We start from the raw sequence: 26,018 nt of genomic DNA, 5'->3' as shown, positions 1-26,018 counted from the left end.
TCTCTCCCTCCCCACACATATACACACTCTTTCTATATAATTATTATGAATTCTCCATACACAGATTCAATTTTGAAATCCACTTCAAAAATTTTGGGGGATATTTAAAAACAAACAATGTAATATTAACAATTACAATCCTTTGACTGAGTTTCACAGTATTAAAATCAAGCGCACCTAGTGTAGTGGAGCCACTTGCGTGCAGCTTCTCTCTGTAGACACAGCTCGTGCGGCTCATGAAGATTCTGTGTAAGGTCACTCTCAACACCGTGGCCTCATTTTGTGTAAGACTTCTATGAAGATCCAGAAATGGTATTCCTGACGTTGTCCAGGTGGATTAGAAGCCGCGGACCTGACAGATACTGGAAGGTTCAAGAACTTCTCAAGCATGCACGGGTAAGAGACCCACGTATTGTTCTGTTTCACGTTTGTATTACAAACCCCGTGCGATCAAACTCTTGTTTGTCGCTCTGAAAATGACGCAACATGACTCAAAGATGTTTCATCATATAAGACGTTTGTTTGAAGCATTTCAGAGGCAGAAAGAACCGCTGTTATAGTCTGGCCGTACGAGCTGTCAGGAGGGCGTTTGTCTACGCTACTAAAGGACGCAAACTGAAGAAACGCAACATGAGAACGGTGAGATGTTCTTTTTTTAATTATTTGACTTATCCTTTGGAACATAACGTTCATATCTGTTAGAGATATTGATGTAACAATAAAGGTTGTGTGAGAAATGTTCTAAGATTAGTGTCACAGAAGTCATACCCAAACTCCAACCTATGCGTTTTCCTCATCAATGTGGACCAGATGATAAACCAGCACAGCTATGAAGTAATATTAATTAATTAAAAGCACACACACACACACACACACACACACACACACACACACACACACACGTGCTTGTGCCAGACAATTGGCTGGTGGCCAGTCTATGGTTTAACCCCACCGCTTGACCAATGTCAGCAAGACTACTGTTCACCTGCTACCCTAATGCATCTGCTTTTTAGAAATATTGAAGTATAATTTTATTTAACTTAAATGTGCCAATATATTTGATTGAATCCTGAAGTAGTTTAAAAGTATTTTATATCGTATGACTGTGTGCAAGCCGTGCATGTTACAGGGAGCTAAATTACTTCTTGATGTTGAATGACAACGATTTTGTATCCTACAATCATCCCTCCCTTGTTTTTTCTCTTTCAGCTTTGGATCACGCGCATTGCTGCAGCTTCCCGAGAGCACGGCATGAAGTATCCTGTTCTCATGAGCAACCTAACGAAGGTTGATCTCTTTAAATATACAAATTCAATTGTGAATAGATAGATACAGTTTATAAACAACAAAACCAAGCACTGTTGTCTTTGTAAAGCTAGAATATATGTGAAAGCTCTGGTATTGGATCTCATTAGATTTTGCAGTACTAACTTCTATATGTTCTTTTTATTAACAGAGCAGCGTTCAGCTCAACCGACGGGTGATCAGCGAGCTGGCCATCACAGAACCTCGGTCGTTCCTCGCCCTCGCCAAGTTGGCCAGGGCCCGGCAACAAGAAGGCTTCTGTGCAGCGCTGGGTGATGGCAAAGAACCTCCCGGTGTCTTCTCCCGTGTTGTTGTGCAACAGTAGAGCATGTACTGTAAAAATATTAAGTGGATACATACATTTTTTTTAAGCGGTTGTTTGCAGCATGAGAGGTTTGGAAAGTTTCGTTTTGTGAAACTATGAATAATGTAAGTTTATTATTGGAAAATGATGAGATGGTGATTTAATAACTCTTACTTTGAAGCCCCCATACCACAATTCTAATTAGTAACAATTTAATGTCATGCCAGATCTTGTGTCCACAATTGTTTCTGCAATTAAACTGAACAATTACTCTGGTTAGTGTTGAACTGAAATATCTGGTTATCATTTTTCCCCTTTCTGTAAATATGTATTTCTCAGACGATTGTCTTCTGAATGTTCAGTTCTTAATAAAGGTTTTGCTATACAGTGCATTTGTAATGGATGTTTATATTAGACAGCTGGTTGATTGATCAAATACCAGTTGTGAATTATGCCATACAGCGGCTTGTTGGATACGTTGTGCAAAACGGACTTAAACATTTAACAACTGGACATGAGTATGAAAGTTTCGAGAAGGTTAGCTTAAATTCCCCTGTTGAGGTCATACTGCATTTTTCACAATGATATTTCTCAAACGCCCGATATACCTATCTCCTTTTGAAGGATATATACACGTATAATCATTCAATGGGTATGTAAAAAGCAGTTACGAAGCACTACAGAACCAAGTCAATCCAGCAAAGTCAAATGTTTGACTTTCTGGAGCAGCCGACCTGATGTAATACACCCACATGACAGTAGCATCAAGGTTGTCCCATTCCGCCTTCCGTATGTTGTTCTGGGTGGGGTCCACTGGTATGACTTCAACAGGTACAGCACCAATGAAAAGAAAGGATACTCAATGCTAGCCAATCGGGGTCATTTTTACTAAACGACACAACCCCACTAAACTGCGCATGAACCGAACTCCAGTGAGTGGCACGCGCGTGGAGCGGGTCCATTGACAGATCTTTGGAAGTCTCCACCAGTCTTTCTTCTTACAACTGGCCGAATTTAACCTTATATACTCCCGAAGATGTCGTGGTTGTTCGGCTTGAACAAAGGGCAACCGGAGCCTCCCCCTGGTCTGCCGGTTCAGCCCCCTCCGCCTCCGGCCGGTGGCTCCAACGGCGGCGGAGATAAACCCAAGGACAAATGGAGTAACTTCGATCCCACCGGTCTGGAGCGGGCTGCACAGGCGGCCAAGGATCTCGACAAGTCCCGTAAGTGTTCAGAAAAGAGGGGGTCTTTACATAGGTGTACAGTTATTGAACGCCATTATGATAACATCCATGTTTCCTTTTGATTTAGACTCTTTGATATCGAGGCCCAGCACCCCGGTGACATCTCTCACTTATTCTGCAATAATATGCGCCATTTTAGCTAAACGATGCATTTCCCCTCTGTACTCTCCCATCGCCATTCAAACTCACAGCATGGTTCAAAGGTCATCTCGTAATTAAACTTAAAACCAGCCTGTGTACCTTTAAAAAAGGCGACATGTGCTCCTGGTGAAGCATTAATTGTCTCTTAGTTGTATGATGTTGCTAAGCAAGCACAGCCATATTTGAGTCAAGTCAAACGTATATGGCCAAGAGTCTCAAAGGGCTCCACAGACTAGATTTCCCACAAGGAAAAACTGAGAGAAGCTCCATTCAAGGGGAAAAAGACTCCCATTCTGATTTCCTGTCCTGTCCTTTGTTTTTTCACTTCCATATAGGACATGCTAAAGAAGCTCTGGAATTGGCTCGCATGCAGGAGCAGAGCACCCAGATGGAGCACCAGAGCAAAATTAAGGTATGCAAATGAAAGAAACAATCACTGTTCATGACCTCACTCTTGGTCCACTTCATGTCTTTTACGTAGTTGAGGGGACAGTTGCTGTTTGAATGTTCTGAAATGAACTGTAAATTTACATCTATTAATTGCACTGGCTAATACGCTTATATTTTATATATTTAAAAATATTAGTGAAAACATAACTAACTTTACTGTCGGAAGTAAGTGGAAACAGCATCAAGGAATAAAAATATTGCTCATGACGTAACCAAATCTGAAAGAAAAAAAACACAATAGTCCGATTTCTTCAACATCGCCTTACTCCAATGGCAAGGTCGATTGCCTTCTTTTTTAAAGCTGCCCTGAAGGTATTTTGTCACCTCTGAGCAGAGCAGACCAGAATGTTAATCTATTTTCCACCATGACAGGAGTATGAAGCGGCTGTGGAACAGCTGAAGGGTGACCAGATAAAAATCCAGGGTGAGGAGAGGAGGAAAACTCTGAATGAGGAAAGCAAGCAGCATCAAGCAGTGAGTTTCGTGCAACTTTCATCCGGCATTTTTTTCTCCTCCTTTCCCCTGAAAGTAATTCCTCCCGTCTTCATCAGAGGGCGCAGTACCAGGACAAGCTGGCCAGGCAGCGCTATGAGGACCAGCTAAGACAGCAGGTGAGCTGTCCTGATTTACTTTTAACAGTCCTCTACTTTAAAGAGTATTGCGAACAGTTTGTCTGTGTTCCACTCAGCAAATGATGAATGAGGACAACCTTCGCAAGCAGGAAGAGTCGGTTCAGAAACAGGAAGCCATGAGGAAAGGTGTGTGTGCCTTTTAACCTCGAGACCCGGCGATTAGCTGGAGGCTGACGCGTTTTGATTTTTTTTTCTTTTGCAACAGCGACCATCGAGCACGAGATGGAGCTGAGGCACAAGAACGAGATGCTGCGTATTGAGGCCGAGTCCAAAGCGCGCGCGCGTGTGGAGCGAGAGAACGCCGACATCATACGCGAACAAATCCGCCTGAAGGCCGCCGAGCACAGACAGACGGTCCTGGAGTCCATAAAGTAAGATACGTTTACTTCCCCACCCCAAAAATACAACAGATTAAATTGTGCAGGTGCGCCAATTTTTTTTAAAGCACTCTGATCAATGTATCAATGTGACACACATTACATTGATGTTACAAACATACATTGTAATTTTTAGGACAGCAGGGGCAGTATTTGGTGAAGGATTCAGAGCCTTTGTGTCAGACTGGGACAAAGTCACGGCCACGGTGAGTCCTGAACGTTGGAAGTTTCAATGTCCAGTGGTCCCTGAGGTTGGACAATTTGACCAAAATTACCTGTTAAAAAAATGCCCTCGAGGTGACACAAAAACTGGTTGGCTAACGTTTTCTGTGTTGCAACAACCAGGTGGCTGGTCTGACCCTTTTAGCTGTGGGGGTGTACTCTGCCCGCAACGCCACCGGAGTGGCGGGTCGTTACATCGAAGCGAGACTGGGGAAGCCGTCTCTGGTGCGAGAGACGTCCCGCTTCACCGTGGGGGAGGCCATCAAGCATCCCATCAAGGTTGGACTTTTTTTAAGTTTCAACGCCAATCCGGTATTTCATTTCCACGCTATTTTCATCACTTGTCAATCTTTCCCGCCGGTTTCTTAGACGGTCAAAAGGCTGAAGAGCAAACCCCAGGATGCCCTGGAAGGAGTTGTGCTCAATGTAAGAATCAATTCGGCCTCACCAAAGTAGCGCCAAGTAAAGGAGATGGTCGTAACAATTGGTTTGACCTTCTAGCCGAAGCTGGAAGAGCGCGTGCGTGACGTTGCCATAGCAACAAGAAACACAAGGCAGAACAACGGCCTCTATAGGAACATCCTGATGTACGGACCCCCGGGCACCGGCAAGACGCTGTTTGCTAAGGTTGGATGCTGACACTTTTTCAAAGGGGATCACACGGAAAGGCGCTTCGGCTGTGAATCATTCTTCCCGTTTTGAGCAGAAGCTGGCAATGCATTCTGGGATGGACTACGCAATTATGACCGGCGGTGATGTTGCACCGATGGGCCGCGATGGGGTGACCGCCATGCATAAAGTGTTTGACTGGGCCAACACGAGCAGGCGAGGGTAAGCTACCTGACACACATGGGGGAAAAAAATACATAAAACCTGTTCATTTTACTTTATTTGAATCGTTCTTATAATATCATGTTTGTTCTCTTTTAGCCTCCTGTTGTTTGTTGATGAAGCCGACGCATTCCTTCGTAAGAGATCGACTGTAAGTTTGGATTGTTCCGATTTGTGTCACTTAATCTGTTTCTCCTTTCTCAAGATAAGGAGAACTTCTCCTTTGCACTCCTGAGCAAGTTGTTTACTATTAATACCACAAATGTCGTCCAAACTGGCTAACTTAGATGTGGGCAAACTTTTGCACAAAAGTGCAAAATGCAATTTTTTTGACAAAAAAAAGTTTTAATTGTACAATTAATCAAATTCAGTTATTCACGATCATTTTAAATAAACATGAACCATTTTACCCCAAAAAATTAAGACATGAAATGTGTAGGCAAGGGACAACTCGATGTGCTTCGCACAACGTCTAAAAGCATTAGCAAAGAGCACAACTGAAGATGTTTGCAGTGCAGAGTCGCTTATCAATATGAAAAGGATATGTGATGACCACATTTAAGAGAGTTAAAACTCATAAATAAGTATATTTTAATTAACAGATTTTGAGAATAAACAAACAAAGACAATGCAACAAAGTATACATTAGTAAAATAATTACAAATATTTTAAAATAAATGTTTGACTAATGTAAATACAAAGTGTCAACCATTTATTTAAGACTATTAAGAGGTTAGATGTGATTTGATTAAATGTGTTGAAAAACGGATGACAAACTATTGAATGTGAAACATGAACAATATAATAATAATAATAATGAGCACATTTAATGGCACTAAAGAGCTCAAAATGCTAGGTGGGCCAAATTAAAGAATGGTGCCGGGCCAGATGTGTCCCGTGAACTAATTGTAATGGTTCCTCCTGATTGTTTTTTTTTCTCAGGAGAAGATCAGTGAAGATCTCCGAGCCACTTTAAACGCATTCTTGTATCGCACTGGAGAGCAGAGCAACAGGTAAAGTCCTTTCAGTATTTCCAAAGTTTCAACTTTGAAACTCTTGCTCACATTTCTAATAATTGTGCTGTTTTCTTGTTTTATATCCCATCCAGATTCATGTTGGTGTTGGCCAGTAACCAACCAGAGCAATTTGACTGGGCCATTAACGACCGGATAGATGAAATTGTCAATTTTGCTCTGCCGGGGCTGGAGGAAAGAGAGAGGCTGGTGCGCTTGTACTTTGACAGATATGTGCTGGAGCCCGCCACGGGGGGGAGACAGTGAGTACAAAGTATCATCTGGCACAACAGCGATTGCTTGAGCAAACAGGAAATCATACATGGACACCAGTGAAAAATCAGATAGTGAACAGAACAACGCACCATTTTGATTCACAAAGTAATTATTTGACCGTGAAAAAAAAGTCATTTATTCAATTATTCCCTTCCTTTTGCCTCGATAGCCGATGCATTTTACAGAACCTGGCCCATCATGGAACATATCCACACAAACACACACATGCCTTTGTTTCCTTTCGAAAATGAAGCTGCTTAAAAAACGTATCCAAGCTAGTTACCGTTGTCGTTTGTGTGAACGTGTCTTCTGCAGGAGGATGAAGTTGGCGCAGTTTGATTATGGTGAGAAATGCTCTGAAATAGCCAAACGGGCAGAAGGCATGTCCGGTAGAGAGATCTCCAAGTTGGGAGTAGCCTGGCAGGTACGTCCTCAAAAGTTCCAAATTAGTCCCTTCAAAATCTGCCGTTATCTTCCTCATTGTGTTTTTAGTTGTAACGCGAGCAACCTGTCTTCACAGGCAGCAGCATACTCCTCAGAGGATGGCGTACTTACGGAGGCCATGATCGACGCCCGCGTGGATGACGCCGTCAAGCAGCACCGGCAGAAGATGGACTGGCTGCGTACGGAAGAAGAGGCTCAGACGAAGACACTCACACCTCCACCAGCAGGGGGCGCTGCTAGTAGCGCCACAGGCAAATTGGGCTTCAATCTGCCGCTTGGCGAGACATCGCAGGCTCAAGAGGGGATCGCCTCACTCTTGGTCCACAAGATGAAGCAACAAGGCGACAGTCTACCTCAAGAGAGGACAGCAGAGTTTCAAAGTTCTCCCTCAGCCGGACTGGACTGTGAAGAAGCCGACAGAGCAAGTTTAGAGCACCGGGCTGAAAAGAAAGTGAAGAAGACTGACTCTGCACCAAAAGATGGAACTCCAGTTTGAGTCAGATTGTTTCAATTCCGAATCATGTCTCTGTGTCTTCACACATGTTGGACTATCTTGGACCTCGCTGTGTGTTGTGGAAGGAAACTAACCGTATAAATACTTGTCTGTCTGTAACAACATAATGGAGTCAAGTCAGATTAAACCAATTTGGGTTTTTATAACCAGCAACAATTGTTGTGCATTTTGTGTACATCGTCATCACGGGAATAATACGGGTTCTTTGTCACCCAAAATGAATGCTGAGACAGTCACAACCAGCAATTCCAAGAATGTGATGACATTATGCACAGCACTTTATGTGCTACAGTTAAGAGCGCTTTCAAGTTTAAAAACACAAATGCGCCTCAGTCATGTTGATGAGATGAAATAAAGAGAATGTTGAGAAAACCCAAATGGCCACTTTGTGATTTCACTGGAAGTAGCAGTCTGCTGAATTAAAAAAAAAAACAAGCAAATGTAATGACTAAATATATGTACCGGTATATTACATTTAAAAATATATTTTATTCAATAGGTTACATAATTACTAATGCTTGGATTCAATTAAGAGATGAGAAATTTTACATTGGTATATACAAATATCATATACAGAAAGATGTGAATAATAGCACATGCACAGAGGTTTCAGATGAGCACAAAAACTGACCTCCATGCAAAGTGCAAACTCCATATTAATCTTAAGTATTTACAGGTGCTAAATGAAAGGGTGAAAAAAAAGAACATAATGAGCCACAAATGGTTCTTATAGATTCTTTTAGTATACTCCTATGTACAAATCAGGCACTCTGAGCTGACAATGCATCATTTTTACACATACAAAATAAAGTATGCCCTGAACGACATCATATCCAAGTTTATGTATCAAGTCAACAGCACACATTGCCTCAGAGAGGCCGAGCTTTGGTTATTCACTAGCTCGTCCTTTTAACTTAAACTAAAACACAAAACAAAAGCATTCTCAGTTCATTTTCCCCCCTCCTGCCTTAATAAAACACATCTCGAGTTCCAAATGTCAAAATAAAAAGTTGACATGAAATTGAAACAATAACCGAAAAATAGATCACCTGGAGGGGAGAAAGAAAAAAACGGAATCATGTTTAGGAGGCTGCATTTAACAAAACGGCGGGACTGGGCGTTATGGCACTCCCTGAGGAGGCGTGGCTGACCTTGATCAGGAGGAATAAAAAGGCAAGGGGAGCAGCGGCGAGTCGGCGTGGCCCGCGGAGGGCGACCACGTGATTGCGAAATTGCTTTCGTTCGGCGCTGCACACGCCATATCATTGTCACGTTATTTGCCGTTGGTTTGCGGGGGTCCTTCGTGTGCTTATTGCAGCTGTCAATAGAAGCAGACGGTGTGAAGGAAAGCCCTGCTGCTCTTGTCCTCAAACTCTTGCAAGAGTTCATCAATTTCATTCTCCATGTCGTCCGTGTGCTGAATCTGTGCAAGAGAAGAAAAAACTTGGCTAAATCATGTGCCAGCAGCGGCGGTAACAAATATGGATCGAAATAGAGGAAGCAGTATAATTGCATATGTTGGAGGTTGTCCAAATTTTAACACCACGACCACCCTTAAATGACATGCAGCTCTCCAAGTACCATCATAATGATATCGATAGGCATCAAAATACAGTGACGTACTAACTGCATGCCAATAGTGATTCAATTAGAATGTATCAAAAATAAAAATCACATTTGTAACACATCACACATGTAACAACCATGTTGTTGAGGATCACTGATCTGTTCTTTGCGACTCTAAAGTAGATAATTGAGCCCCTCATCCCCCCCCCTAAAAAAATAGAGAGGGAAGCACAAGCCGATTTACCATTCGATGCTGTGGTGGGACCTTGTTGCTTCGGTGACATCCTTAAAGTTTGCTTAAGTTCTACACTGACTTTTAAGGACTCGAGAGTCCTAATTGCCACACTCGCTGGACTCTTCATTGGGTACAATGAGACCCAATACAAGCTGTGCATCAAAAACTCTGCTCAGTTGTGCTTGACATTGACAAAGGGTTTATTACATAAGCTTGTCTAAAAGATCCACAGATTTTAATGCTCATTTTATGTTCGAACCAATGCCAGACGTGAAAAATCTCAACATCAACAGGATTGACTGGTTCTAAACAAAAGTGAGCATTCATTATCAGCTTTGAAAAGGAGGATGCAAGACACGATAATGATCTTCAAGTGTATAAAGAGTAGAAAGTGCTCCAGTGCAGAACTGGTCAGTACAAGTCATTCCAAACCAAACTGTTCTTCAGAGTGACGCCTCTGCCTAGCAGACACTCACACATTGACATAGCTCGCAGATGAGGAAGGCGCCCAGCGTGGCTTCTTCATGGTTGTCCTGAATGTCAACATTGATGACATGCACGGGCTGCATGGTCTCCTGCTCCCGCGAGTTGAGATCTGGCAAAGGAATGACACAGCCTGAGTGAGGCACGAAACAGATGCACCCAAAAAAAAAAATAAAAATAAAGCGTTCGAACAGGAAGTCTCGCTCACCCTCCAGCACTTGGTCATAGACGCGCTCCTCACAGGTGATGACCAGGTCAAAATTGTCTTTGCAGCTCTGGAAGCGCTCTGGCTTGGATTTGATACGCTTATTTCGGTCCAGCATGTGCAGGATTCCGTTCTGTGTGTATCTGAGGCAGGGGGGTCAAGGGAAATAGCAAGCCTACAATGGACTCTGTGCACAGCATCTGATGCTTGAACCCAGCCCTGACAGCAGGTGTGAACGACACGTGTTTACAGTCCGCTTGAAGTGAGCGGCAGTACCCTCTAGTGGTACACGTGAGCACATGCAGCTAAGAGGAGAACGCAGGCCTCGTGAAGGGACAAACCGCCAACGTGACGTCATCTACTTTGAAGAACGCTTTAAAAATCGTAGAACACTTTGGTTGACTCAACTCTGTGTTTAAGGTGAACCAAGCAATCCCATCTATTATATCCAACCATGGATTTTCGTACAAGAAGCATCAACAAGCCATCCTGCAGTTAACAACGCAGTAATAAAAAGGAAAAAAGGGCCATTTTGTTTTCGGGTGAAATTTCAAGTACGAGTCTAAAATGCGCTCACATTTACATTGACCTGGACATGACCTTGAAATTTTCAAGTTTCCAACTTCATATTTTAGTACTTTTTGCACAACTTGTTTTCTAACAGGGTGCTGACGCACAAAATCCACAAGTGTTTATTCCATGAACGTATCAATACTTTGCAGGTTCAATTAGAATTGGTCCATTTTGTCGTGCGGCTCACATTTTGACATTGCAAGCCCAAGGCAACAGCTACACAATAGATGAACAGTACCTCGCCACTGCGGGGCTTCAAACAGGACATTCCTGCAAGTGGCCACTGAGGCAAAATTGTCATCAGCAGGTTCCAGTAGACACAGGGAAACTGGAAGAGTCACAGAAAGTCATAAAAGCAGACGTCCTTGAAAAAAGAAAAAAAAAGGGGATTTTGTCTTGAGCAGCACATTAGGCAAATAAGTATTAAACAGTTGTGGATTCTAAAATTTCTAGATGGCCAAAGTCCAGCTGTAAATGTGACTGTGCATTTCCATGTTCATTTTAAAATTTTGCCCGAAAGCTCGATAGTTTTGTGATTCGTGTACACTTGAATGCGCCGTGTTGAACACTATACAGTAACCAGATGCTTCATATGGTACACAATCCGACATCCACACCCAATGAAGAGTCAAATAGTCTCGTATCTCTTTTGTGCAGGTGCCCCTGAAGTTGTGTCCTGTGTGTCTGCATTTGAAGCATGACAGAAATCAACAGATTATACAATTGGTGTTTGTGTGTGGCCTGGGGTGATCACACCCTCCTTTAATGTAGAATCAACTTTTAAAGCTGGAGCAACGACAGGATCTCGTCTCCATATGGGTCCGTATTTCCTGTGAAACTAATGTGTCACACAGACGCTGCTTTAAGGTTAAGCAAAACTTGCCACTGAAGTTGAATAGGTCCTGCTTTGTCATCAGCGCAGAGGCTGCTTAAGAACACACACACACACTAAGGGCTTGTTTTCCTAAAAAGGAAATAAGTACGTAAGTGTCCATGTACAATATGCTAATTAAACCGGTGTGGGAACCCCGTTTTGGACCTTTGAAAAAGTTGCACTGCAGCTTCAATTGGAACACACAGGGAAACCCAAAGGCCTGTCATTTTTTTCCAACTTGATAGGGTTGCCATTGTTAAACAATATTTTTTCCTGTCAGTTTAAATCTACCTTTTTTGGTAATATTGACAAAAAGTGAATTCCACCGTATAAATTTAAAAAGTGAAACGTTAATTCATGACCTTAGGCCAATGTAATGTCTAATTTCTATATTTAGATTACCGTCCGTCGAGATGGTTTCATTCTGTAAGTGATAATCCTGGAAATTCTATTTTAAATCATATTGTGACATTATGTTTTAACGATATAGCAACTTTTGGCTTTCCAGGTCAACATGACTTTACCGTCTTTAATACAACTATCGAAATTAGAACATAGCGTAATTTATTTGAGATGCACCTGTGGTCTCAACCAACCACCCAAAGATGATGTTTAAAAACAGCAACTGTATCAAGTCGACAGAGTACAGGCTCAAGGTTTTTGCACTTGATACCCACCTCCTTGCTCACTCCCCCAAAAAATCTCCATCTATTTTTTTTAAACCAAACTGCCGTTTACTTCAAGACAACTAGCATATTTCAACATCTTTAAATGCATTTTTACAGAGCTAAAACCATGTTTCCTGGCATGCCGTTTACCCATCGATGCAGCTGCGTCCACGTTCCTGATGTCCGTAAAACATAATGGGTTACATGAAATACTTATCCCGTGATTTGTCAGACTGTGTGTGTGCGTGTGTGCATGTGTAGAGGTGAGATGGGGATACAGTTCCTTGTCCTTGCGGACCAAGTCGTTGTACATCTGTTCATATGTTGTCTTGAAGTCATACACATTAGGCTTGTCTGGGGCAGGACCGGGCAGCTTCACGTGAGAACCAGTCCCGAATGAGCGCACTTCAAATCCACGTTTACTGCAGAGAACAAAGAGAAAGAGGGAGAAAAGGGGGAGGGAGGAAGTAAATCAAGTGACACAAATCAAAATCAGTAGACAAGCCAACCAGCACCAGACCTCCGACCCCCTTTTTAAACAAATACATTACAAATGTACCATCCCATTATGAAAACAAAACGTTTTGTCTGTAATGCCACAGAAACATTTCTCAGCCCCCAAAAAATAGTTATTTGCAGAATAAAAAAACGTTTGGACATTTGATATTCATCTTACGGTCTATATACTCATACACACTTTGTCCTCATTTTTTAGGCAATTCCACACACTAGTTAGTAAGGTGGAGGCGGTTTATTTCCCCAAACATTTTTTTTTAAAAAGGGTGCCAAAAGTTGGGCAAATAATGTACATGTATATGGACCTTACGATGGATCAAATGGACATAAATTTGAGATTCTATTTTCTAACGCACAGATATGATAATTCAATATATTAGAAAGCTGGGGCTCAAAATATTCACTCGCCCACAAGTTCACTGAATTTTCTTACAAGTGACGAAAGAGTTTCGTACATGGACGAAAGCCACTGCAAAAAAATAACGCTAGTGACCAAAGGGGGCAGCTATGCGCAGTTACGTCATCAGCTGCCGCGCAGCTGCAGTTACTTTCTTCCGGAATTCGTCCACCTAGGGGGCGCTCTGTCAGCGTGAATCGATACAAAAAAATAAAAATCCAATGAAGCGTCCGAAGATTCAAAAATTTACCCAGTTAGGATTTAAGGCTGTGTAGGTATTTAACTAAAGAAAATCTCAAACTCAGCCAGGGGAAAATGTTTGAAAAGAGAACTCGAGATCCGGCGTGACTCTGCACTCTGGGTCCATTGTTGGGAATGCGGAGGGCCGGCATATCTGGCGTCGTGTCAGATGATAACCGCCTCAAAAACACACAGCGATAAGGCACATTTCGTTCAAGTCGTTGTCGCCTCGTCGTCTTCTTCCCCGGGTGGCCAATGTTTACCTGAGGATATTGTGCGCTTCCATACTGCGGTTCTGGTTGCTAGAGCACACAACCGCTACCCTCAGCGGATGGCTCGGCATTGCGACTCCCCGGCTGAAACTAACCTACGAAAACGGTCGGAAACCACTCGATGTGGTTTGTTTGTGCCTCTTTTAGGAAAGAAAAACAAAATAACCCCCTTTTAAAAATTAAGAATAGTAACGCGCCGTGAGTACAGTTCGACAGACTACTCTCCTTTGAATGCAGGAAGTTAAAATGGCGGAAACCCCGTGCTGGGAAAATTATTTGTCTCGGTGACGTCTCTAGTAGGCGGGGCCATTGGGGGTGGACGTTTCTGTGACGTCGTTGTATGATGGCGCGTGAAGTCTTTAGTTCGTTCACATTTTTAACAACTCAACTGAACTCAAATCAACTGTATTCATCACAACAACCACCGTTTAATACAAAGTGCTGTACATGAAGCAAAAATATGTCATACAACAACAAACAATAATAAATGAATAACGACGACAGTATCAGTCCATCCATTTACTCGTCCGCTTATATTATTTGCGCCAGTAATGGGCAGCATTTTTCACAACCCCGATTTGTTCAGTGGCTATGTCAGCGCTGTTGGACAGTTGGCGTTGGTGCGGCTGGATGGATGGCCGCTGAAGTTGAGGGTGAGGAGAGGGGAGCGCTGGCGCAGAGCGCCGATGCGTAGTTGAAACCGTGAGTCGCCGCTTGGAATTGAAATGGATTTCCATGGGACAGGAGAAGTGAACCAATCTCTTTTTTCGTCAATGGATGCTACAGCTTCTTGTTGACTTTGAAACTTAGCTTGTAGCCGACGTGTGCACATTTTGAGCATGACGTCTCTGATCCACTGGTTAAAGGACACTTTGATTCTCTCCTCTTTCATCTCAAACTGCTTCAAATAAAAAAGCGTGTGACGGGAAAGTGGTTAGGACTGCACGACTGTCCGTGTTTTATGTTATTTGTGGTGTTTATTATTTTACTGTATGTTAACTGTTTTGTAAAGCGCTTTGTTACAGCTGCCGCTGTTGTGAAAGCGCTATATAAATCAGCATGTATTGTATTGTATTGTATTGTATTCTCACAATGGGGGGGGGGCTGGATCCTATCCCAGCTGTCTTCGGGAAGTAGGCGGGGGACACCCTGAACCTGCTTCGAGCCTATCGCAGGGCACAGAGAGAGAACAACCATCCACGCTCACACTCGCACCTCGGGACAACTTAGAGTGTTCAATTAGCCTGCCATGCATGTTTTTAGAATGCAGGAGGAAACCGGAGTACCCGGAGAAAACCCACGCAGGCATGGGGAGAAAACTTCACACAGGAAGGCCGAACACACGACCTCTGCACTCTCTCATGCAAAGTCAATAGAGAAAAAGCTGGAAAGTAATACATTATCTAAGATACTTTATTGGCTGACAGCAGGACACCAAGGTATCATGGATGATGTTGTTTGGTACAGTATTTAGTGATTATATTGCCCTTTACTAAATGATATACAAACATATGTATGTCACAAGATAAGTGTAACAGACACATTTAATTCACTCCAGTATCTTTTGTGTGCCAACAAGGTCACAAGTTATCGGCACACTTGTGAGTGGCGTACATTGAGTAAACGTCAGCTAACGGGGAACATTAAATGCATTTCATGAATGACATTGCTGTATATTGCAGCCGATAAACAGATTCACAATTAATCACTGACAAACTCATGAATGCAACACAATTGAGCGGATCACCATGTTCTCATTGTAAAGTGCAGGAAAACCTCCAATGCCCTTAGGTTGTACAATATGGAATTCAAATTAACAAAATGACTCAAAATTCATTCGCAAGACTTCAGGAGGAATTCCTCAAGGATACTTTGTGGTTTCTTTGGCTCTTTTTTTTAAATTCATTTTTGTCACAACAAAGGGTATCAGTGACGACAACAAGAGGTGAAATATAATGTCCACCATACACAGTAGTACAAGAAATGGATATGAAACACGGGAATATGGTCTCATCTGTCTGTTGTGGGTGCTCAGTACAATAATTCTAAAAGATGAATGGGATGTACTTCAGAATTTGTATTATGTAAATGAGCATTTTGTCATTCGTTGTCTTCTCTGTCCTTGCTGTTCAGTACAACACAACAAACTCAACAAGTCGACAATAACAACACAAAACCGACAACGTAGCATTAAACGGGTAAGGTGACTATATACTGTATATTATTGTTTCAAGAGATTACCATTGCTATTGGTTAACTTACATTTACACTTGCATGACTACTGACAATGCTGAAATGTCACCCAAAGCTGCAATTCCTTAACCCGGGTACCACGGCACACTATTGTGAGAGATCATTGGGTCCCGCTGGAAAGTCTTAAAATTCACTTAATTTCTACCAAAATTATTAATTCCAAATATATCTTTGTTCATCAATGTATGCCACAGATATATATTGACAGACAGAACAATTTAATGCTTTTCTGTTCGATGGCAGAAGAAGGTACAATAAACATTTTGCCATTCTTATAACAGAATCCAGCAAGTCACGGCTTTGTGTGAGTATCTCGGCTTTAGACAGGCCCAGATTTTACATGACGTGAATTTGTGAGTAAATTGAGACAAGAGCATTATTTTAGCACATGTACTCTTTATGACATTTTTGGTTTGTATTGTGTCAGGAAATCTTTCTGATGAATGATCAATAAAGGTTGGGAAATTGACCGCTTATTTTTTTTTTTATTTCCCAAACTATGACGTATTAGAATTAATCCGGTATGTATTTTTTTGACTCAGAGTTTACACTGTGCAATACAGGTAAATTTGGTTTAGCTCTCATTTGCACAGGTTTATAGGTTTATCTGCTTCAGATACACTATTGTGCTTCAGTTCACAGACACACACACACACACACTGATGTTACTACACGGACAACAATTAAGTGGAGGTCACATCAGGCGAGGTCATGGTGGACAGTTAGTGTTCAAGGTGAGCCTCAGTGGCGTGAGTGAGTGCGGTAGGAGTATGTGTGCTGTGTCGCGGGGCTCATGATGTTTTCTGTGATGTACGCCACCAGTAAGCAGATGATGACCAACATCACGCAAATGGCGCCCCCGACTGTTGTCATGGCGATCACGATATCCTGCATCCCGGACGGCGGCAGGATAAACTCCACACAGTCCTTGTGGTCCGCTCTCTGGGCCAGAGAGCGCAAGCAGATGCGGTAGGGGATGTTCTGGTGCAGTTCGCTCAACAGAAAGTCCCTGCACCCCGAACCGAGATGGACCCCGGTGCACTCAAACTGAGTGTAGCTGCCGTTCCACCAGCAGCTCAATTCGTAACCTCCATGTCTGTGGCGCCGGCCACTAAAACTACTATTTGTTCTTTCAATACTCGACGATTTTGCTCCAGGAGCTCTCGTCTGATCGTCTGACCCCTGAATTCCCGAGACCGCGCTCCCTTGGCTCCACTGTAGTAGCACGCTACCATTGATGAGAATATTTGCAACCAAGCTCCCTGAAGAAACTGCCAGCCTGCAGTCTCCCTCATGGCAAGTGTACCCAGCCAACATGTGTCGAAAGCAGAGCGGTCCCCCGATGCCTCCCTCCGTGACTTGGTAGGCACATAACGGTGATGGCGCCCCGCTCAGCGGGCTCCTCTTGACTGATGTCACAGCGGAAGCATTGAGGCTTGATGCTTTCTGCCACGGCCTGCTTTCCTGACTGCTGTTGCCATGGTGTTTGAGCCACCTGCGCTGCATCCCAGAATCTTCCCTGCCTGTCACTTCTGATGGGGATGCAGATGCAGATGATGATGCTGAGCCGCTGCTATGAGTCCTGTGCTGCGCTGTGCAGAGCAGCAGTGTCGCTAAAGCGAGCACCGACGGCCGCCGCTGGCTGCTCATCTCCTCTAGTCGGATTTGCTGTTAGCGGCCATAAATCAGATCAGCCCTGCTTCAGCATCCGCGTGGAGGAGGGAAGCACGTCCACGGGCGAGGACACTTCGGTTGAAGCATCTGCGACAGAAAACACACAACCGGAGAGAAAGGAGCTTCATTCGAGTTTAAAAAAAAATACTTCAAATCAGTTGCGTCATCGATCGACTCGCCATTGATGATCTTCACTTACTTTCTGGGTTACGGCGCCCGTGGGTCTGTCGGCCGTCTTCGCCTTGTCACTCTTGACTTGTGTGTGCAGCTCTGATGTCCGTCCGCTGTGGGCGTGTGATTGCGAGTGGCGCGCGCCGCACACTGCACGGGTGCGTGTGCAACCATTCTAGTGGCCATCAACAAATCGGCGTGTGAGTCACGAGCCTACGCAGGTGCTGCAATAAAAAAGAAAGAAGGGGAAAAAAAGAAATAACCAGTCCACAGCACACACGGGCGTAGGAAAAGTGTTGGGCAACTCGAGTCCAGATGGCCCCTGACGCTCGCACGACGCTCGATAGTGCAGCGTATGCGCGAATAAACACCAATTAAAAACCATTCATTGAATGTTATTTTTGCAACGGCGTCATTTCGCATATAAAGGGAATTCAGAATGATTGTCATCCACACTCACACAATTTGATGGGATCCAATACAAAATTGTAATAAAATAGTGCTCTAATAGTGTGCTTGCCACTCCCATGTTTACCTCTTCACCGTTTTAATGCAATTTTGTGGTCAAAATCTTTGTAGAAGTATTGCTTTGTTGGCATCTTGGTGCCAAGGAACACTGTTGAAGTGAGGTGAATGGTTTCAGGTAGTGCTTTGCCGCCATCTTTGATTTTTTTTTTTTTTGCTCTTTGGCCCTCTACCTCAACCCTTATAGAGCCCAAGGCACATTCAATATTTTACATTGGAAAAATCTCATGGTTTACCATTTACATGTTTAGGCAAGTGAGTTTCCTGAGGAACTAAAGGAGGAAATATTGTTTCTGGATATATTTGAGATGCCTCCTCAAACAGCAGGACAAAATCTCGAGTTGACGAATTAATTAGGTCTAGTCATTCATTCTATTTCTTGTGTTTAGAGAGGGAATAAAGAAATAACATGCTAGTGTGATGGTACACATTTAAAAAAAAGTTATGCTTATGTGAGTTGACTCTGTCCCTGAAGAGGTGTACCAGCAAAGAAATTAGTCCCAAGGGATCATAATGAACTGCTGACTGATAAAAGGAACATGCTGATCAGCGCCTCTTAACTCCAAGTTGTCACATGGGATTTTAGTTTGAGATAGACTGGTCGATATGAATCATTATAAAATAATTATTGGAGATTATTAGGAGTCACAGAAAGAATCGAAAGGGCTCTGAAGTCAGTCACATGTTGCTACATGATCATTGGTATGATTTACTAGGAAGGGGTTTAATATAAACAACATAAAGCTATATGAGGTGATCAAGTTGAAGCTTCTTCAGGCGGCTGCTTGGTGATGCAGATGGAAAGTGAAGTGATGGAAAATGTCGTGCACATCAAGCTAAACGAACCTTGAGGCTAGTCAGCAAGGTTGAGGCTTTGCATAGGCATATAAAAGTTAAAGAGGAGTATCAGCTTCTTTCGTGGATGATATGAAACCTCGATGCTCCAGTGTTCAAACAATGTCACGGTGCACGTGAGGCCATGTCGGCCGTGCTCACTGTTGATGCTATTCTATTTGGGATGCTGGTCATTTGCGGCATCCTGGGGAACTTCTTGGTCATCTTTGTGGTGAGACAACCAAAATTTGTGCCGCTATGTTGAGCTGTATGGTTGAAGTAATTAAGTCGATTTTTTAGGTATCTGTTACTTGAGTAGGCTACTTATGTTTATGACAAATTTTTGCCTTTATACTCCCTGCATTTGGAAACAGATCTTTGTGCTGTCTACTTGTTTGTAAAAACCGGCTTATTACTTTTTGGTCTTGAGGAATGGTACTGCCGCCACGCCCTGACCCCGGAGAAGTGGAAGAAAATGAATGGATTGGATTATAGTCGCGGCCCGGTAGTCCAGTGGTTAGCACGTGGGCTTCACAGTGCAGAGGTACCGGGTTCGATTCCAGCTCCGGCCTCCCTGTGTGGAGTTTGCATGTTCTCCCCGGGCCTGCGTGGGTTTTCTCCGGGTGCTCCGGTTTCCTCCCACATTCCAAAAACATGAATGGCAGGCCTATTGAACACTCTAAATTGTCCCTAGATGTGAGTGTGAGCGTGGATGGTTGTTCGTCTCTGTGTGCCCTGTGATTGGCTGGCAACCGATTCAGGGTGTCCCCCGCCTACTGCCCGGAGACAGCTGGGATAGGATCCAGCACCCCCGCGACCCTAGTGAGGATCAAGCGGTTTGGAAAATGGATGGATGGATGGATTATAGTCAATTCAAAACATTGCAGAAGCTGTGGGAACTTTGTTTTGATGGTGTGTTCAGTGATTTTTTTTCATTGTCACGATGAGCCCTGCAATTAAATAAGATAAACTATTTTGTGTGCAGACATATGGGATTTTCTTTTTTTTTTGGTGTCGTCTGCCAAGTAAATAAATCATGTATTGTACACTTCTGTGTATATAGTAGCTGACGGTTAAAAAAAAAACCCACAACTTTTTACTATTGTACCTTTTCTATCACAATGCTTTAAGTTAGCTAGCTTGAATTGAACTAGCTGTGGACTGGTTGTTTTTTTATTTATTTATTTTTTCTTTGCTTCCACTCTCTAAATTCGTCTTCCCTGGCTGTTCCAGTTTACACAAAAGCTCAGTGTGGTTATCTAAATTCCCAAGTGAGGAGGCGACGAAGCGGACTACCACACTGGCTGGCACGAGCCCTGGAAACCTGTTAACTTGCAAGCTAGCTGGTGGCTAACGCCTCCTGTCATGATGTGGAAAGGCACTCGGTGGGATATATACCAGCCACCAGAGGATTATTTTTTTCAGCAAATACGGATGCACACGCATAAGAAACTTGCTAGACAATGTAGCATGCATTTTTCAATGGGTCGTGGTTTGAGGTACTCAATAACCACGCCTGAAATGTTTGAGAGCATGAGGAACACTACTCTCTGTGTTGTGTGAAATTTAAAAGTTCACTCTACAGCAGCTCCTATACTTTTTGTTCTTCTATTTTCTTCCTTTCATAACTTTGCTGCTGTAAAAAGGGAATTTCTCCATTCTGAGATGAATAAAGGTTTTCTTATTCTTACTTCACAATGACTTTAAGTAAAGTTTGCCTTTTTATCTGTATTTTTGCTTAAGCATAGAGTGTGAGCACTTTTGCCACCTCATTAGTAAAACCGCCTCTTGTCTTCCTTGCAGGTAGTCCAGGCTGCTACTGAGAGTCCATCTCGGAGGCTACCACCCTCGGATACTATATTGGTGCATCTGTCACTGGCTAACCTCCTCACCTCACTTTTTCGCACGGTGCCCATTTTTGTATCAGACTTGGGCTTGGACGTGACTCTTTCTCCAGGTTGGTGTCGGGTCTTCATGCTGCTGTGGGTGTGGTGGCGGGCTGTGGGCTGCTGGGTGACTTTGGCGCTCAGCATCTTCCACTGCACCACCCTAAGGCGACAGCGCGTGACCTTCGGACCCATGGCCCTGCAACAGGAGAGGCGACGCATCTGGATCATACTGGGCGTGGTGTGGGGGGCCAACCTAGCTTTCGCGACCCCGGCGCTGGTCTACAGCACTCACGTCCATGGCAACGCCACCGTGGAGCTGATGGTAATCAGTTGTACCACCAGGCCCCTGCTGGGCTGCATATGGGAGTTCCCTTCCAGCCAACAGGGGGCAGCATTTGCCTCTGCTTCGTTGGCCTTAAATGAAGTGTTGCCACTTGTGCTGATGGTGTGCACCAACTTCGCCTCGCTGCACTCTCTGGCCAAGCACATCAGGGCTGTGACTGCGGGGGGAGAACAGGGCGAGCTGGGCAAACATGTGTCAGGCGAACGTAAGGCGGCCCACGTCATCATGCTGATGGTGTCACTCTTTGTGGTGTGCTGGGTGCTGCAGGTTGCCGCGGTGACCTACTACAACCACGATAGAGGCCACCATGCCGAAGGCCTGCTGACTGTGGCCCATTTCTCGGCCTCACTTTTTGTGGGCTTCTGTCCCATGGTAGTGGCGCTGGGGCATGGCAAGTTGAGGAGAAGAATTGTGGGCATGATACTGGGCTGGTGGAAAGTTTTTAAACGGCACCGTGTGGACAGCGCAGCTGGGGTTCAAACCCCCCAGGCTAAAGGAAAAAGGGCAAAACAAACCATTTTTGTTGTTCAAAAGGAAAAACAATTGTGTAAGTAAGAGTTAAAGCAATACAATTACCATTTGAATGTTTGAAGTGTTATTTTACACAGATTGATTTTACAAATGGCAGCACAGTTGCGTCGTTGTTGGCATGTCTGCTCATAGTCGAGAGGCTCCGGGCTTGAATCTCGGATCAGACCCTTCTGTGAAAGTTTTCTGTCGTTATTTCAGCTTCTCGCCATATTTGAAAAATGTAGTGCAAAAAGAATCCTCCAATTTGTCCATTGTTCTGAATGTGAGTACAAATGCTTGATCCCTCTTGTCTGAGATGTAATACTGTAACGTGTAGAATTGGGCTTATATGATTATGATTATTACTGTTATTTGTTAGATTGTGGTGGTTCACAAAAATGGCTGAAAAACCCAATTTTCTCTCATACACATCAATGCGCAATTTAGTCTTCAATGTACCCATTTAAAATGTGTGAGGAAACGGCAGTCCTGATAGAAAACACAAGTAAACACAGAGAGAACACACACTTTATACAATGAGGCCTAGTAAGATGAGGTTCAGACTGGAACCTCAGAGCTGTGAGACAAATGTGCTAACCCTTAGATTTCACTGCGGCCACCAGCGACAACAACAATCACAGTAAAGCTCAAAAATGGGTCTGATTTTTTTAAAAAAACTATAACTTGAATTGTATCTCATAATATGTGCCTAATGAAGTGTCCAGTGAATGGCTACGGTGGGTCCTTGTGCTTTGCCAGCAGCCCTTCAGTGAGAGAGAAAAGATTTAATGAAAGAGCGGAGTCGGCGGTGGCCCACTGCCAGAACCATGGGTGACATGGCGATGAAGATGATGTTGGCGAAACGAGCGATGACCAGCAGAAAATCTGCCGAGGTGCCACGGTTGTAATTGAAGTAGTTGACGGAGATGATGCTGGTGCCCCATGACACGATGAAGAGCATGATGAGGGCAAGAATCACCTGTTGAAGAATAGACATCAGAATAATGGATTTAATCTGCAGGTTGGCGAACTGGAGTTCGTCTTCCCCTCGGAGCTACGTGACTCGTTTAGTGGTCTGAAAAAAATTATGAAGTGCATACCCACATGTGGGGACCTGCCTGCCAAAAAAATAAACATAATAAACCAGTTGGCTATTTCAACGGCAAAAGTAGACAAACTCTAGATAAAAATAGAGCCACACCTACTAACAGTTGCATATGTCTAATAATAATAAAAAAGCTTGTATTTCAGAAATTGACAAGTGCCATACGGATTTTGCTGCAGATAGCGTCAACTCCACTGAAGCCAATTATGAGAATCAGGTTGAATTTTGGAAGTCAATATTTGACTTTATTGTCATGATATGGAAGCTTTATCTTGGAAAAATCAGATTTTATTCTCGTGACTTTTTATCTTGGAAAAAAGTAGTCCTTAGTACATTAAACTATTTAAATTTTTGTAATTTTGAACTTCTTTTAAACATGGGTACAATTTTTATTTGATTATGTGTTATATGTAAGAACTGCACCCCTTGAGCCCAAAAAGTGTGATTGAAGTCTCATCAAAGCTCATAAAAATGTTATTAAAAATTAATGTAATCAAAAATATGTCACCATAATGCTCCATGTGGCAGTTTTCCAGTGACCGTTCACAAAACATTTCTCACCTTGGCTGCTCGTCTCTCAGCTGGCACCCTTTTCATGACGGGTGCGCCTTTCACGGATGTCCTGCCGTGCGTGTAGAGTGTGTACAGCGAGCCCACATTGGTAAAGACCATCAGGATGATTGGAATCGTCTCGTGGATCACCATGGAGGTGGTGGCGTATGACAAGCCGCTGAAGGAATAGGGGAAGTTCCACACGCATCCCAGCAAAGGGCGTGTTGTGCTGCTCACAAGCATCAGTGTCTGGTGAAGAGGCAAAGAAGTCTTTTTGTACAGTGAATATAAGAAGTCTACATGCCCCTGTTCAAATGCTATGACATTTTCCCCAAGAGTTTGGAATATTTTGTTGTGGTCTGATGAGACCAAGGTTAAACCTTTTGGCCATTGTAAGTGAAGGGCTACCAGGTGCTCATGATATGCTTACATTTGCCCAAAATGTTCCTCCGGTCACCAAGACCACATATTTTGCTATTTTCGGTTAATTCATAAATATGCCCATGACCTATGTGCATTTTTTACAGCATAATTTTCAATAATTTAATGGTCAATTTTGAGGAAACCATCTTTTGTACCACTCGAGGCAAGGCGAGACAGTTTGATTTCTACACCATATGTCATACACACCATATGTCATACACAAGGCAACTAAAGGCTCCTGGTAATTTGTAGTTTAACATTTGATTCAACTATACAGTATTGGGTAAGAATATGAATAATTTTCTACATATTGCACTCCCCCCCCAAAAAAATGTATAAGGCAAATACCATACATGGTTAATGTATGTTTCCATTTTCTGGTGATATAACACTTTACTCAAAAATTGTCAAGCGAATGAATTATTGTGTCATTGGCGTTAGCTTAATAATATGGAATGATTGTATGTTATGTTGAAATGAATACCCAGAAACTTCCAGTTTCTCAAATCACAGGTTCCTGGTTTACAATGTAGGGAAAAACAAGAAAACATTTACGAGGGAATGTCATCAAAACATAGTTAATTGCAGTCTTTAAAAACTAAAACAAACACAGATCAGGCGCTCACCTCTGTGGTGTTCACGTTTCCATTCGTGGAGAAGATATATGCAGGAATGGAATATAAAAAATTGAGAAACCAGATGAAGGCCAGATTGAGTAGAAGGGTATTAGGAACCCCTCGGGGTGTACGAAGGGTACTAATATTGGGAGCCACTCGTCTTAAAGTCTGAAGGTGGAAGGCACTGAGGAAGAGTGTTGACCACACGTTGACCGAGCGCAGCCACACCCACACACCCATGAGAAACTGACACCACTCCTTTGAGGAATACAGCTGTGGGAAATGTGCGCAATGAAGTTATAAAACAAAGTGTCAGGCTTTTAAGTCGATTGACATCCACCTACCTCCAGTCCAATGTCTGAGATGACCAGCAGTGTGTTCCTCATGACCGACACCAACAAATTGGACAAGGCCATGTTGATGATGATGATGTCCGAGTTCTGTCCCCGGCCGCGTTCCATGAACACGCTTCTACTGATCACCCCGATCACGGTGGTATTACCCAGGATGCCCAGCAGCACTAGTATGATGTACATGGCTATTTGGAGAGGGGACACCGAGATGCGAAGTCCCATTCCTACCAGCTCCCCGTCCTCCATGGCGACGTCCGCTGGAGTTATTTTCTCCTCAACTGTAAAAATCCACTAAAAGATGGTCACACGTACCAAAGGATGCTGCAGCTTCATTCTTGCTGCTGATCATGCGAATGTGAATCCTCTGGTTGTCATCCAAACTGACTTGGGGATCTTTTGCAAGATGTTCCCAGTCAGGGTCAGCCAAGGAAGATGAGGCAGTTTGTGTAATTCCTCGTTAGGCTCTCACAGGTGAGAGGAAGTTGCTCTCCGGGGGGAGCTCAAGGTGCATGCTAATGAACCACAAGTGATTAATCAGCCTATCCTGAATGAAATGCTTCATTTGCACTCCATGGTCCTGAGGGAAGTGGAAGACCGTTGATATTATTTTGACCCAACTCAAAATCATATTGAGAAAAGAGCGGCAGAACAGAATGCGTCCACTGTCAAGCATTTAACGTGGGAGCTCCTCGGTCGGAGAAATACAAATGAATCCCTGTCTCAGCTACTGTCAGCGTGAGTGTGAGAACCTTTCAGCAGTGTGTGAGAGCGCTTCAGAACTGTACAGTCCCGTATACGGTATTGTTTCAATGTGTGTGCGTGTGTGTGAGAGAGAGAAAGAGAAAGAGAGAGAGAGAGAGACAGAGAGAGAGACAGAGAGAGAGAGACAGAGAGAGAGAGACAGAGAGAGAGAGAGAGAGAGAGAGAGAGAGAGAGACAGAGAGAGAGAGAGAGAGAAAGGCCGCAAATGTTCTGATCATCGCCATC

At 43.5% G+C, this 26,018-nt stretch overlaps 6 protein-coding genes across 7 annotated transcripts; 3 read left to right on the top strand and 3 right to left on the bottom strand.

Annotated features, from left to right (window-relative positions):
* Positions 1-177: 177 nt before the first annotated feature.
* On the top strand, positions 178-1,999 carry mrpl20 (mitochondrial ribosomal protein L20). The gene is made up of 4 exons (XM_052076722.1): positions 178-396; positions 529-639; positions 1,210-1,287; positions 1,457-1,999. Exons 1-4 carry the CDS (start codon positions 310-312, stop codon positions 1,628-1,630), a joined length of 450 nt encoding a protein of 149 aa, XP_051932682.1. The 5' UTR covers positions 178-309; the 3' UTR covers positions 1,631-1,999.
* A 518-nt stretch (positions 2,000-2,517) lies between these two features.
* Positions 2,518-8,131, top strand: atad3 (ATPase family AAA domain containing 3). The gene is made up of 16 exons (XM_052076660.1): positions 2,518-2,832; positions 3,330-3,406; positions 3,817-3,918; positions 3,996-4,055; positions 4,133-4,202; positions 4,282-4,447; positions 4,590-4,659; positions 4,799-4,954; positions 5,045-5,101; positions 5,177-5,302; positions 5,382-5,506; positions 5,606-5,657; positions 6,449-6,519; positions 6,615-6,782; positions 7,111-7,219; positions 7,316-8,131. Exons 1-16 carry the CDS (start codon positions 2,646-2,648, stop codon positions 7,733-7,735), a joined length of 2,016 nt encoding a protein of 671 aa, XP_051932620.1. The 5' UTR covers positions 2,518-2,645; the 3' UTR covers positions 7,736-8,131.
* A 343-nt stretch (positions 8,132-8,474) lies between these two features.
* ssu72 (SSU72 homolog, RNA polymerase II CTD phosphatase) lies at positions 8,475-14,048 on the bottom strand. The gene is made up of 5 exons (XM_052076711.1): positions 13,774-14,048; positions 12,636-12,779; positions 10,246-10,385; positions 10,031-10,149; positions 8,475-9,176 (listed from the first exon to the last, which is right to left on the bottom strand). The coding sequence occupies exons 1-5, from the start codon at positions 13,851-13,853 to the stop codon at positions 9,075-9,077; spliced, it is 585 nt and encodes a 194-aa protein (XP_051932671.1). The 5' UTR covers positions 13,854-14,048; the 3' UTR covers positions 8,475-9,074.
* A 1,132-nt stretch (positions 14,049-15,180) lies between these two features.
* Positions 15,181-18,159, bottom strand: fndc10 (fibronectin type III domain containing 10). Of its 2 annotated transcripts, none has more exons than XM_052076697.1 (2): positions 17,909-18,159; positions 15,181-17,831 (listed from the first exon to the last, which is right to left on the bottom strand). In XM_052076697.1, exon 2 carries the CDS (start codon positions 17,683-17,685, stop codon positions 16,777-16,779), a length of 909 nt encoding a protein of 302 aa, XP_051932657.1. In that variant the 5' UTR covers positions 17,686-17,831; positions 17,909-18,159; the 3' UTR covers positions 15,181-16,776. The 2 variants fall into 2 exon arrangements, with proteins under 2 accessions (XP_051932657.1, XP_051932656.1); XM_052076696.1 differs by having other exon boundaries at positions 15,181-17,796; positions 17,909-18,157.
* A 1,225-nt stretch (positions 18,160-19,384) lies between these two features.
* Positions 19,385-22,049, top strand: LOC127607917 (olfactory receptor class A-like protein 4). The gene is made up of 2 exons (XM_052076685.1): positions 19,385-19,471; positions 21,043-22,049. The coding sequence occupies exons 1-2, from the start codon at positions 19,385-19,387 to the stop codon at positions 22,024-22,026; spliced, it is 1,071 nt and encodes a 356-aa protein (XP_051932645.1). The 3' UTR covers positions 22,027-22,049.
* A 6-nt stretch (positions 22,050-22,055) lies between these two features.
* Positions 22,056-25,498, bottom strand: LOC127607919 (olfactory receptor class A-like protein 4). The gene is made up of 4 exons (XM_052076687.1): positions 25,023-25,498; positions 24,688-24,951; positions 23,648-23,887; positions 22,056-22,960 (listed from the first exon to the last, which is right to left on the bottom strand). The coding sequence occupies exons 1-4, from the start codon at positions 25,275-25,277 to the stop codon at positions 22,748-22,750; spliced, it is 972 nt and encodes a 323-aa protein (XP_051932647.1). The 5' UTR covers positions 25,278-25,498; the 3' UTR covers positions 22,056-22,747.
* Positions 25,499-26,018: the final 520 nt, after the last annotated feature.

The sequence above is a fragment of the Hippocampus zosterae genome, chromosome 9 (assembly GCF_025434085.1).
Source record: "Hippocampus zosterae strain Florida chromosome 9, ASM2543408v3, whole genome shotgun sequence".
Classification (NCBI taxonomy): domain Eukaryota; kingdom Metazoa; phylum Chordata; class Actinopteri; order Syngnathiformes; family Syngnathidae; genus Hippocampus; species Hippocampus zosterae.
This window is presented reverse-complemented; position numbering and strand designations above follow the sequence as displayed.

What these genes read in the sequence shown, in the direction of transcription:
- LOC127607919 (XM_052076687.1), bottom strand. Translation starts at nt 25,277, where the DNA reads ATGGAGGACGGGGAGCTGGTAGGAATGGGACTTCGCATCTCGGTGTCC. An exon ending in TCTCAGACATTGGACTGGAG is followed by an intron (nt 24,952 to 25,022) that starts GTAGGTGGATGT and finishes CATTTCCCACAG; the next exon opens with CTGTATTCCTCAAAGGAGTG. An exon ending in CTGAGAGACGAGCAGCCAAG is followed by an intron (nt 22,961 to 23,647) that starts GTGAGAAATGTT and finishes ATTCTTCAACAG; the next exon opens with GTGATTCTTGCCCTCATCAT.
- ssu72 (XM_052076711.1), bottom strand. Translation starts at nt 13,853, where the DNA reads ATGCCGAGCCATCCGCTGAGGGTAGCGGTTGTGTGCTCTAGCAACCAG. An exon ending in CTATGACCAAGTGCTGGAGG is followed by an intron (nt 10,150 to 10,245) that starts GTGAGCGAGACT and finishes TTCCTTTGCCAG; the next exon opens with ATCTCAACTCGCGGGAGCAG. An exon ending in TCTGCGAGCTATGTCAATGT is followed by an intron (nt 9,177 to 10,030) that starts GTGAGTGTCTGC and finishes TCTCTTGCACAG; the next exon opens with ATTCAGCACACGGACGACAT.
- LOC127607917 (XM_052076685.1), top strand. Translation starts at nt 19,385, where the DNA reads ATGTCGGCCGTGCTCACTGTTGATGCTATTCTATTTGGGATGCTGGTC. An exon ending in ACTTCTTGGTCATCTTTGTG is followed by an intron (nt 19,472 to 21,042) that starts GTGAGACAACCA and finishes TCTTCCTTGCAG; the next exon opens with GTAGTCCAGGCTGCTACTGA.
- atad3 (XM_052076660.1), top strand. Translation starts at nt 2,646, where the DNA reads ATGTCGTGGTTGTTCGGCTTGAACAAAGGGCAACCGGAGCCTCCCCCT. An exon ending in AGCACCAGAGCAAAATTAAG is followed by an intron (nt 3,407 to 3,816) that starts GTATGCAAATGA and finishes CCACCATGACAG; the next exon opens with GAGTATGAAGCGGCTGTGGA. An exon ending in AGTTGGGAGTAGCCTGGCAG is followed by an intron (nt 7,220 to 7,315) that starts GTACGTCCTCAA and finishes CTGTCTTCACAG; the next exon opens with GCAGCAGCATACTCCTCAGA.
- fndc10 (XM_052076697.1), bottom strand. Translation starts at nt 17,685, where the DNA reads ATGAGCAGCCAGCGGCGGCCGTCGGTGCTCGCTTTAGCGACACTGCTG.
- mrpl20 (XM_052076722.1), top strand. Translation starts at nt 310, where the DNA reads ATGGTATTCCTGACGTTGTCCAGGTGGATTAGAAGCCGCGGACCTGAC. An exon ending in AGAAACGCAACATGAGAACG is followed by an intron (nt 640 to 1,209) that starts GTGAGATGTTCT and finishes TTTCTCTTTCAG; the next exon opens with CTTTGGATCACGCGCATTGC. An exon ending in TCATGAGCAACCTAACGAAG is followed by an intron (nt 1,288 to 1,456) that starts GTTGATCTCTTT and finishes TTTTATTAACAG; the next exon opens with AGCAGCGTTCAGCTCAACCG.